Raw genomic sequence first — 12,732 nt, forward strand, 5'->3', positions numbered from 1 at the left:
CTTCAATTCTTCTGAACTAAATTTGTACCAGCTTTCATAAAAAGGTAGCAGGCAGCATAGTCTCCTCTATACTCCGTATATGATGCCCTCTGTTTCACTGTCTCTATTTTGTTGTCTGTTGGCATGGGAGCTGTCCATTTACACACTGCAGCTTTGTTCAAACAATGGAGGAACCATTGCCTATTGTTGGTTCAAAACTAAAGTAGTATTATTGTCATTCAGTTGACCATTTTGCAATATCAAATTTGGTCCTAAATTGGGCACAAGAGACGATAGATAGCTACCGAAACTTAATACTATCAGCTTCGGCTAATCAACGGAGCTTTCGTTTCGATGAGCTATAGTCAACTTTTGCCTTGTACCACAAATATAGCTCGAGTTTCAACACTAGCAAGGAAGGATTAATTTCAGTCAAGCCAGCTACCTATATATTGCCAGGAAAGGGGTTGCAGCTCTAGCCATCCCTGGGAATCCAATAAAAAGGGTTCAATAATTCGTTCACAAATTAAACCTTGGGAGATAAGAATCATTTGGTATGTATAATTTATTAGGACACGGCTACAAAACTCAAATTCATTGGTGTTTCAAGGTTAGATGCATCCTTCAGAGTGGGAAAATAAGAGAGATCATGAAATGCTAGAATGGACTAGTACTAGATGCCGCAATTGTAATGTCCAAAAAAAAGACAGTAATATGGAAGAAAATATGTTCTCATACGCAGAAGGTACAAATTTTAAATGCTAACAAACAAAGTCGCAAATGCTACTTCAATGAATACAAGTTACAGAACTCTGCGAAGGTTTTCACTTCTCTGTTCGGATTTGATAGGCTGTCTCTGAGTGAATATGACTAGTTGGTTCGATTGAGGACATATTGTTCCATCCTGTTGCCATAAAACAGAAAAAAGGGCAATGCAATTGTTTAAGCTTGTGTGAGAGTATAAATAAGCAAAACATAGTCCAGAGATACTTTGAATCAAAACATGTAGAGCAATTGGTGTATTTTGTTTTTGTTTGTTGTTTTCAGTATTTTTGGACTGATAGTGTCCGTTTTTATTGTACTGTGTTTTTCTAATTTATAATGTCTGGGATGATCTGGTCTGTTGAAAAAACATGTAGAGCAACAACCTTCATTATTGACTCTTCTATTTTTGAGTCTGAAAAGCTATGAAGTATTCTTGACTTAAAAATACAAATCCCAGTTCTCAACTTGTACTTTGCCGGAAGAAAAAAAAGTTGCTAAAATCACAAAGAATGCAGCACCGCCTGGGTGCAACAGCTTTAAAGATGTTTCAAACAGAAATGCCAAACACCAAGGAGGGAGTGAGAGAGTTAGAGGAATAGTACCTTCTCGGTACTCCAAAACCAGTTTCACATAAAAACAACACTGCACCTTCATAAACAAAGAACAAAGTTTAAGTACCATAAGATGTGTGTTTCAAACGTAATAACAGTTACTTATTGCAGTTAACAGACCAGCAACGGCCTTAGCAGTTGAGCATTTAAGCTGCCAAAGCAAAATGATTTAAAATAGCCACAATCACAAGGATAAAAACAATAAAATATAGTAACTAACCTACCCATGACAGGTAATGAAGAATAGTGTACCTCATTTGGAGTTTGATTCTGACTCAGCAGCTTGTGTTGGTTTTGCGGCTTTTGCCCCTCCAGCAGGGCCACTTTTCCGCCTTTCATATCTTCTGCTCTCAAATTTGGATTGAGAGCGTTGCTTTGGTTGGTAAGTTGGGTATGTGCAAGGAATTATCTCCCCGTTTATGTACTTATCTCCTGAAATTGCAAAATAAAGCTATCAAGTACAAATGGAAAATCAAATTTAGGATAATTAAAGTCAAGAAAACTAACCTCCATAATCTTTATTCTTAACATCTATGTAGGAGTCGGGCAACACCCATAGAACTCCAGGCAATCCTACAAGGAGTCGTATATGTTGTCGAGTTAAATTCAGGAATCAGCTTGAAATGAATATTGAACAAACAAGGTCCAGCAGCTATATCCATAAACCTTTGAATTTCTCAGAGGTTTCCTCAGAAACAGTGCACTGGAATCCAGTGTAAGTAGTCGTACTAAATGCATACATATTTTTCTTCGCTTCTTCCATGCTGCCAACATAGAACACCAATGTCAGTGGAAGCAAACGTGAGTTCTATCTTTGACATCTTTATATTTATCTTCGACATGCTTTCTTGCAAGTCACTGAAAGTCCTAAAGCAAAAGTTGATAGGAAATGGACACAACAATATGTATCCATGTGTCTGTCTAACAGCTTCTTTTATCTTCAATCTTGCCTCACCCGTGAAGAGGCATACAAATAAACACACGCATTGAAGTAAACAGTATTCAAAACACATAGATAAAAGAGTGCATATGCATATTCAGGGGAAAAAATGCGTAGATGATGCGATAGGAATGGGCCTTGCTAAGCCTTTGGTCTGGGGTTCAACTCCGGTCTTCCACCAGATCTTAACGGGGCTTGGCTTTAAATAAGCCCCTGCTTGTGGACAGTAAGACTGGTCTCCCTGAGTTAACCGAACCGTTGGGCCAGATATGGAGTTACAGAAAAAAAAGTTAATGCAATTTGAACCAAGACCTCAAAATCAGAGTTCTGATACAATGATGCCTGCTAGCATCCATAACACGAAAAAAATAAAGCTATTACATAATATGGAGCTATCTCCGTTTTTTCCCTGTTGAAAATATCTACTTTTTGTTTTGGCTTGTAAGAGTATCTCAGTCCTTGCCCTTTGGCAACCCAAACTCAAAATTCGAGTAAAAACACTATCATCTCCAGTGGCATACCCATTTGCCTACACTTTTTGAGTTTTACCTTGTTTCTTACCCAAATGAGGGGAGACCCAAATCCATACCATTTTCTCTCAACACCTCTTTTCACTTTCTTATTAATTACAAATGTGTCATTTTGACCTAAATATTTGAGGGAAAACATGAAAAACAATACATTTGAGGAAAAATAAGTGTTTAGCATTGGAGAAGGCATACACTTCCGACCAATCCTCTCCAAAACACCTTCTTCTTTTTTGTTTCAATTTCCTTCAAAACTCATCCTCCCAACCACCTTTTTTTGTCTCAATTCCTTCAAATATGGAGTATGAACTTTTTCATCCTCTATAAATATAGACAATAGAGGATGAAAGTACAATCCTCTCAAATGGAGGATGGGTTGAAGCACTATTTTCCTCAAAAATGGAGGAATTGATGTCAAAAAGGTGTTTTGGAGGGGGAAAAAGGGTTTTGGAGGATTGCATTGGAGATGCTCTAAATAGAGCTTTGACCCATATTTTCACCCAGATTTGGGTAAAAAAAAGGGGGTCAAGGCTGGAGATGCTCTAAGCTGTAGATTATTGGTCCTTATTTCCACTTACATTTTAAAATACGGAGCACATCTTAATCCAAACTATTTTGTGCACCTTTCCTTTTTCTTTTGCCTCTTGCCATTTGGTCATCCTTTAGGTTCACTTCTTCCAATGTGAAATAAAAACAAATTCCAAAGGCTCAAGTTTGATGGCAGCAATCTTGAATGAATGTGATTGCCGATCCCAATGAATACCAAACTTGGAACATAATAGAGTAGGAAAGGGATCCCCAAACTCTACCATGAAAATCTTTCATTCAATGGACAAAAGGAACGTTGAACTCTAATAATCTACCAAAAGAAATATTTCGTGGACAGGACCCTGAATTAATCCCAACATTCAAACAGGATTACCTCAAGCATTAGATTATAGGTATTTGGTATCCAGTTATTAGATTATCATTTCCAGTTAAGACTACCAGCATCCGAGCGTAGGCTTAAATAGTTTGCGTGATTGCACCCATCAACCTGCAATATTAGGTATCTAACAACTCTTCCTTTAAGTGAGAATGTTTACTGTGCATTTCCCACCACAAAAAATATCATTAGGGCGGCAAATGAACCGAGTCATTTACAAACTGTTCAAGGCTTGTGTTAGTAAAGGTTTGTCCGAGTTTGATTCGTCTATTAAACGAATCAAATATGAGCCATAATTTTAGGCTCGATTAGGCTAGCGAAACAAGAGTATATGTATATAATAATCAAAATTTCATGTAAAAAACTTGTAAATGAATAAAGTTATATAAGTTGTAGATGTATAAATACATGTACATAATGGGAATTTTATAACTTGCATATATAAACTTTTATATGCACTATAAACTTATATATGTATAATTTACATATATGACCTTGTTTATGCACAAAATTAAATTGTTTTTTGCATTTCTAGACTTGTATGCAAGCATAAATATGATTGGCTCAGCTTGTGAACAAGCTCAAACTCAACTCAAGCTTACACCAGTTCGGCTTGAGCTTCACTTGTCAAATTTTCATCTGCTCAGCTGGAGTACCCTAAAAACTTAGCCAACGAACCTGAACATTCTTAAAGCTCAGCTTGTTTGCAACCCTATTTTTTTTTCATTACTCAGGTGGCCAGGCCAGCTTGTGCACACCTCACCTAGCGGGGGGGCCGGCTTGTTTGCAACCCTCTATACACCAGTGAGCTAAACTATAAGTTCAAAGTAATTTAGAATTACACAACGCAGCTCAGAATCCCATTTCGTGCCCCAGGATTGCCAAGTATTGAACTTAAGAAGCTACAAATTGCTAGTAAAACAAAAACCCACAAACACATAACAAAATTTCTTTCCCCAAATATTGTATACAACAAATCAGCTATCAAAACCGACAAAGAAAGGGGCGAACCTTCCCAAGACAGTAGCGAGAGTGTCGAGATAAGTCTTAATCATTTGCTCTCTGGTAGGCGCGGGGTCCTTTGGGAATTCCATGACGATGAGCCAGTGGTTGAAGTCACAGCCGGGTAACATTATCGTCTCCCTTGGCTCATTACTAGTGCTGCTGCTGCTCCTCTTCGACGGCGTGTTACCGTTGAGGGCCGCCCGGATTGGCATGGGTTTGGAGGAGGCATGGGGGCGGTGAGTCAGTGAGTTGAATCGGAATGAGGAGGCGAGGTGGAGGGTAGGGGCGAGTGAGGGCTTCGGAGTGAGAAGTTTCGGGTTGTGGATAAGGTGAGACGTGATTAGGGTTTTGGGGTAGGTGGGAGCGACCGTGGAAGTGGAAGCCATTGCGAGGAGAGAGAGAGAGAGAGGGAGAGGATGGGGCGTTGAGGATAGATTATGATTTTTCTGCTCTGTATTTGGGCTGGACCCTGACTGAGTTTCTTCTCCGTATTTTGGGTTGGGCCCCATAGTGGATTTTGGTGGTTGTGTTTCAACTGAGAATGCATTTTTCTTTGATTGTTGTTGGGCTGCAAACAAACTGAGCCGAGCTAGTGTCCAAGCTCAGCTCTTTTATTAAACGAGCCGAATCCTTAACAAGCCTCGTTAAACAAGTCGAGCCGAACTTTTGAGTGTTAAGCTCAACTCATTTAGTAAACGAACCTAAAACTTGAGCTTGGCTCGCTTACTAAATGAGCTGAGCCGAGCCACGAGCTGCTCGTAAGCAGATCGGGTTCATTTGCAGCCTTAATTGTTTTTTAGCACTTAATCACGTAATCCTTTCGCAAGAATCTTTCACTTGCACTATCGATTCTCGATCTTGTAAGTTTTAGAGGTCTGTGAAATTTTTGAAAAACACTTTCACTCACCCAGTGAGGCTCACACATTATGTGACTTAGTTTCAGTTTCAATTTTGGTGCACACTTATTTTTTTCCTTCTAAAGCTCGACAATTTTCCCACTTTCCTTGAAGTAATTGTTTATGGACTGAACTGTAATTTTCCTATTCTGGGCTGGACCTTAACATCAGTTGTTTGGGGAATTTTGGACTTCGGCCAATGTACAGTGGGGATGCTATTTCCAGGCTACATTCTTAGCCCAGACAGACTGCCCATTACTACTGCACAGGCTGAATTTCATGAGCCCATTACTACATAGGCTGTTTCCAGACCCAAAAAACTAGAATTTGCGATTTTATTGTTTTATTTCTTGGGGTGTGATTTTGAATTTCGCTTTTTCCTCTTTTTTTTCTTTTTAATTTCTTTTTGAAGTTTATCTTCTTTTCAGACACTTGATGCTACAAAACTGTGGTGAGGGACACCCAGGAATTGCCCCAGTAGTAAGGGCGAATGACTGATTTTGAGAGTACTTCCCTTGGTTAGGAGTTCGATTCCTCACCGGGTGAGTACCCTGATAGTAAGTGGGGGGCCGTGATTGGTGTAACCACGCTAGTTCCCCCGAGATTTGGGTTGTACAGTCGAGTTCAATTGTGACTCGGCTGTAGGGCTGTTCTTCGGTTATAAAAAAAAAAAAAACTGTGGTGAGCAATTGTACAGCATAGAAAACTCCAAAGTATTGGCTTGGTAATCAAAACATGGAGTTTAAGGATATGTTGTCTCAAGTTTGAAACCTCTCATGTGTTATCAATTCTTATAGGGATTAGTCCCAATTTTAATAAGACTTTTCGCTAGTCGACACCGGGATTGAGTCTCCAAAAATTAGTAGAGATGTGCGTAAGCTTGCTCGGACACCCTCAGTTACCCTTAAAAAAAAATTGTACAAACAATCTGGTCTTAGCTCATTCATAGATTTTGCTTTGGTTTAAAGATAAATAAAGTAACATTAGAAGTTTTCTTTAATAATTGTTGTCTAATTTGGTCTCCTTATCTCTACATTTCCTCCCTTTTCCAAAATTCCTGCCCTCCACAGCTTCATCAGGATATCATTAACTATTTATCACTGGTGCACATAATTGAATAAAACCAAGGGATGAGGAATCTGGTTGGTCCTAGCCTTAAGAGTACATGTCACGTGGAACTAATTGAAAATCCTGTAGTGCAGAGTACTACAATGTGTAGTGCAGAGTACTACAATGTGTAGTGCAGCATCCGAGCGATCTGTTCGGTAATTAATGGTCTAGATTTCATCCTGACTCTCGTAAATCTAAACCGTTCATTATAGAGATAAAATCTAGACCGTGCTGAAATGCCGCACTACACGTGCACCCCCACACGCAGCACCCCGCCTGGTATTTTTTTGAGCTCCCGGCAAGAAAACAGAGCAGTAAGCCTCACGAGTTGGGAAAATTATTGGGTGGCACTGTGGGAATGGCAGTCAAAGTCAACATTCTCCCTTGGGGGCCCATACTTGTTAGTATTGTCTGGTCTGGTGTCGACGCTGCCAACGGACACCTGTGAGGTAGACATAACTGGTTCCTCATGTTGGTGGCGTTGTTGGCCCATTAGGCCCATAACCTGATGGTTGTATGTATTTCCTACTTCGGAGTTCTTTGCGCTTGCGCGCACCTCAGTGTAATCCCTAAAGTCTCTGCTGTAATTTTTTCCCAAAGCATGAGCCATGAGTGTGAGAGTGAAGTGGGCAAGAGTTGTTAGCAAAGGGCAATCGAACCCGAGACCTAACAAGAAAACAAACCCCTAAACCTCGTGTCAGGAGCACCTCGGCCTCCGGTTGCTTTAATGTTCCTTATATATCTTGTTCAAGTTCAGTTTGACCAAATCCAATGCCAACACAAAGTCTCTAAAAATAGGAGTAGTAGTATTTTATACGGGGAAAATGATTTTAGCACTCCATTTTTTTATGATGACACTCTGAAACTTGTCTTTTAGTGTTAAAATTGTACGTACATAGCAAGACACACTAAAAAACAAATTTTAGAATGCTATCATAAAAAAATGGAGTGCCAAAATCATTTTTATATGATCAAGATTATGCATGATCAAAGTGCCCATTTTTTAGGGTCTTATGTCCGCTACCATCTCTCTCTCTCTCTCTCTCTCTCTCTCTCTCTCTCCTCTAACAAAGGCATGAGCTCCTCAGGTTGGCTGCAAAAATTGGGTTGCTTTGCTAGCTTCCTAGTATAACTAAACCATAAAATTAAATATAGTAGTATATAGTTCTAGTTGAAGTTGTTTCGAATGTTTTTTTTTTTTGTTTTTTATCAGCAAGTTATTTCAAATGTTAATTCATCCACTTGAAATGTCACATCGAGCTTGATCATTCTTTATCACCCATCCTTCACGTCGAGCTTGATCATCCTTTGTCACCCATCCTTGTTTCTGTTGACTTGGAATCTTGTTATAAACCCACTAACATATAAGTGGAGAGGTAAATCCATACATCTAGCTAATGATACACGTTTTAATATTCCAACGTTGTCGCACACAATAACACCCTCAATGCGACCCCACCCGAAATTTTTTCCTTAAAGCAGTGTATAATCTTTATTATAAAACAGAAGGGTGTGTGGACAAATTGTTGGAACGGCTTAGATTCATTTGATCCAAAGGCTGTCGTGCATTCTCCCACTTTCCGGTAAAGTGCCCGTGGTTTTCACCTAAATCACACAACTGTCATCCCCTTCCAACCGGGATGCGTAGTGCCGGAGGCATGGGTTAGCACTAGTGTAAATATAATGTCCAACGAGTCGGTTTTCCAATATACATATCACGAATACTAATATACTTTTATGAACGCCGACACACTTTTATGATGCGAAATATCGATTCACATTTTCCGCATTGTCCTCCTCTCTCGGACGTGGTTTGCATTTTTTCTTATTCCGAAGCTCTATAAGTGGTCTTGCGGCATCGTCATGTGATGCCTCAACTTTTTTTTCACTGCACATTTCTACGGAGCTCATACACTTACTGCTGGCGAAAAAAGAGGTTTGCAACATCAACGTGGTGGTAGAGCATCTCCAATCCATACAAAATAGAGGATGGATGTAACACATTGAGGGTAGATTTTGTAATTTATTCCACTTTTTCTTCACTTTTTGTACTTTTTTGGGAGAATTTTTGAGGGACCCACCGTCCTTTTTAGAGTTTGGAGGAAATTTGTACTCCAAATTTACTTTTGGTCCTCCATTTTTAGAGGACCAAATTTACTTTTGGAGGACCAAACTCTAAAAAGGACGGTGGGTCCCTCAAAGATTCTCCCAAAAAGTAGAAAAAGTGAAGAAAAAGTGGAATAAATTACAAAATCTCCCCTCAATGTGTTACATCCATCCTCTATTTTGTATGGATTGGAGATGCTCGTATAACAAGGCAATTGAAGGAGTACTAATTCTTCTTTGTGTGGTGGGACCGTGTGGACCCCACAATACCCAATCCCCTAGCCAGCTGGCATGGTTGTCGATTTTTGATGGCGATTGTTCGGTAAAAATCTGTGCTCCTCCGTACGTATAGTACTCTCTCAAAAACTGCGGCCTCCAAAAAGAGATCAGATTGTTAGGTTGGCTATGGAAATTGGCAACCCTAGCCACAGGAAATTCCTTTGAAGTGGGTAATTTAAGGGGCTAAAATGCTATTCCCTGTTTGGTTAGAAATCCATTATGGCAAAGAAGCATTTATTTTTTTATCCGACTAGTTATGGTTTGTCCCTCACTCTATGTAGCTCAGGCTAAGGCAAAAGGCAAGCCGCAAAGGAAAGAGTACTGGATTGCTCATTTTTAATTTAAGACAAGTGGATTGATTTCGTGTTGTGCAAAAATGCTAGAACCAGACTTATTTAAAGACTCAAGTACACGGAGCCAGAAATCTTGCCGGGCATTCTGTAGGACACAATCACAATCGTCCAAAAAAGCTTCCAACGGTCCGAATTTAGAGCATCTTGATATAGTAATGCTGCATATTTAGAATTTGGCTTTGATTTTTTCTACAATAAACTGTAATTAATGGATTAGATTTATTCTGAATGAAATCCTAATCACACAAATTTTGAATGATTTTTTCCAAGAAACGGGAACATATGTTCATAACCATTTAGTACAAAAGACCCAAAAGGTCCAAACAAGGAGAAGAAAAAAAACGAGAAGAAGAAGAACAACAAAAAAACAAAATAAAAGTCCGTCAAAACTAATAGATCTGCTCGTGGACATGGCCGGAGGAAGGAGGAGGAGGAGGAGGAATTATCACTAATATCGATATCTATACATGGACATGTTTTTGACATTGACATGGCTATAACAAAAGTAAAAATTACTACGAAGAGCTACTTTTTGAAATTTTCCCAAATTAATAATGGTATCAATTATTGCCCACATTAAAGGCTTTGGGTGCTTATTAATTATCCTGTGTCATAGCCTGAAACTAGTGAATCAAATCACTAAAGATCTCTTCAGCTCGTTGTTTGCATGGTTAGAGTTTTTGGAAGCAAGATTTTTCAACAAAATACCACAAAAAAGTTTTCTAATTCTCAGGAAATGTTTACGCATATGATAACTAAGGATTCAGACAAACTTGGAAAAAGGATCCTCTTCAATAACCTTCCCGGTTAATTAGTTGTTGAAATCGTTTCTTGGTATAAGTCCCACGTAATCGTTATTGAAATCGTCTCATAAGTATGAGTCCCACTATATTTTTACAGACCGATATTTCTGAATTGTAAGAAAATACTATATTAAACTGTACAGTTCGTTAACTGAAAAGTAGTCCAACCCAAAAAAAATTTCCAAAGTGGGCTTCTGTGCGCAAAACACAGCAATCTAAAAAACAACGGTCTAAAATTTAAACGTGGAAGAGTTTTTTTAAAATTCGAACTATTAATTGCCGAGACGAACGGTGAGATGGGGCCAGGCCGCACAGCTAGCTGCACGCTGAAAAGGATCCGAAACAAGGAAAAACCCACCAAAACAAGGAAGAAGAGAGGACAAAATCACTGCTAAAATGTGTATGATGATGATGGAGTTATTGATAGTGCCAGTTTCTTGCTCCTCCACGATGAAACACGAATGCACCTTTATCAACATCATCCATCTCTCTCTCTCTCTCTCTCTCCCCCCAAAATCACTGCTGAATGAAGCTGTCTCTGCAGTTGTCTCTCTGTTTTTTTTCCTGGGATCGTCTTTAATTTGATGGGTATTCAAATAATTGTGCAGGACCACTGCTGCAAAAACTGCGATTCTCTGTTTTTTTCCACACAAAGAGGAACATTAAAGAGAGGGGAGAGCTGGGAGGGAGGAGGGGGAACATTTTCTGATGAAAAATCACAGAGCTACTCCTATGATCCTATCCGTCCTTCTATCCGTACAGTCCTTTGTCGTCTTCATCACTGCCTAGATATGAAAATGAAAAATTTTCCAGGCCATTTTCTGCCATGGCCGTAACTCTCAATCAAGACTCTCAATTTTCAGGCCATTTTCTGCCATGGCCATAACTCAAGACTCTCAATTGTCACACGCCAGTTGAGTGAAAGTTGCACTACAGTTAAGGAGATTCGCAGGTGGCCATACTATTATTACTGGCATAATTAAAAACACTGCTATGACTGTTCCCATCAGAGCAAGGAAAAGGAAATATGCCCATTTCACTTTTTTCGTGTAAGTTTTCAATTTTCACTCACTACTCCAGTCAAATTCAAGTTTGGGACCAGGAATTATTACTAGAAGAGAAAAACTTTTTTTTATGGATGTGCCGTAAAAAAGAGTTTGCGGCGCTCAATCGCGCGCGTTAAAATTGAAAAGTGTACCTCAGTCATTGATTGCCGAAATGAACGATTGAAATTGCGCAGAACCGTGAATAAGTTTGTCTCATGGATAAAATGGGTAATGAGTTTACATGGAATCATTTGTTATGCCAAGAGAAACAACATCACTAATCGATCATTTGCCCAAACGAAAAATAAAGATGAACAACGGAAATAACGTTTCGATCACGATCACTCTTTCCGATGTGCCTCTCTGTTCTCCTAATAACCCTAAAATGACCGAACAATTTTTAATATGTCTCATGTCCCCAAGTGTTCGTCCGCGACTCTGGATGAAAATGACTTGAGAATTTCTGTGACTGTAGGTTGACTGTGTCTGGGCGGCCCAGATTTGCATCCGAACAAGAATTTCTGGTTGCGAGCGTTTCGAACAAGAATTACATCGGATGAGGGGAACATGATTCGGAAGGGAAATACGCTTCCAGTTAATTGCTTATTAGTGCAACCATCCCATGGTGCTACTAGCTAATTCCTCATCCCAGATCAAAATGGATTCGTCATCTCTTTCTCCCAGGACTATGCCATACTAGTTCTTTCTTTCAGCACTCGGGTGTCCGGAACAGTTTAAACGAACCTCGACTGAGTTGTGTTCCTCTTTTCACCTGAATTATTAGTGCTAATCTTCGGAAAAACAGTTCATTTTCATTATGGTTTTCCACACTCGTATGGCTTGTTTACTTGCTCATTCCGGCCTTTTCAAGCTCTCATGGCTCTGCTGCTGTTTTGTATGTAAAAATCTCAAGGAAGACCTTCCACTATCAAGAGTGAATCAGGACAAATGGAAATCGATGAAACGTGCTTTTTCTCCAGTAAGCCAATGTGGGTCAAATCGATGCATCCATCTATTGAACTAATGCCTCAGTAGACCGACTAATTCGAGTGACGAATATCGTCTAGTTTTAGGGGCCCATTAAAGTTTATAGATGACAGGTGACTGGAGTGGGCGGCGAGGAATTCCCATATGGGGCAGTCGTCGAATATGACAGCTCTAAGTTTAGTTTAACGCGATTATGAAGATTAGTCTTTATCCTAAACTAAATTAAAGGTGACATAAAGTTGGTTTTCTTTTCCCTCAGGATTATAGGGAAAGAATACTCCCATATGAGATTTAGCTTTCTTTTGCCGTTATAGCACATGTCGTCCATTGTTGTTCAGTGGGCAGAATTCCTTAAGCAAACCATCCGAGAGAGAGAGAGAGAGAGAGAGAGATGTACATC

The 12,732-nt window shown here is 39.5% G+C and overlaps 1 protein-coding gene across 4 annotated transcripts; it reads right to left on the bottom strand.

The window, feature by feature from the left end:
* Nucleotides 1-634: 634 nt before the first annotated feature.
* Nucleotides 635-5,207, bottom strand: LOC131321598 (DAG protein, chloroplastic-like). 4 transcript variants are annotated; one of them, XM_058352482.1, is made up of 6 exons: nt 4,759-5,207; nt 2,022-2,119; nt 1,863-1,928; nt 1,608-1,787; nt 1,347-1,392; nt 635-883 (listed from the first exon to the last, which is right to left on the bottom strand). In XM_058352482.1, the coding sequence occupies exons 1-4, from the start codon at nt 5,136-5,138 to the stop codon at nt 1,609-1,611; spliced, it is 723 nt and encodes a 240-aa protein (XP_058208465.1). In that variant the 5' UTR covers nt 5,139-5,207; the 3' UTR covers nt 635-883; nt 1,347-1,392; nt 1,608. The 4 variants fall into 4 exon arrangements, with proteins under 4 accessions (XP_058208465.1, XP_058208463.1, XP_058208466.1 ...); XM_058352480.1 differs by having other exon boundaries at nt 1,347-1,386; nt 4,759-5,193; XM_058352483.1 differs by lacking the exon at nt 1,347-1,392 and having other exon boundaries at nt 4,759-5,193.
* Between the last annotated feature and the right edge of the window lie 7,525 nt (nt 5,208-12,732).

This window comes from Rhododendron vialii, chromosome 4a (assembly GCF_030253575.1).
Source record: "Rhododendron vialii isolate Sample 1 chromosome 4a, ASM3025357v1".
NCBI lineage: Eukaryota > Viridiplantae > Streptophyta > Magnoliopsida > Ericales > Ericaceae > Rhododendron > Rhododendron vialii.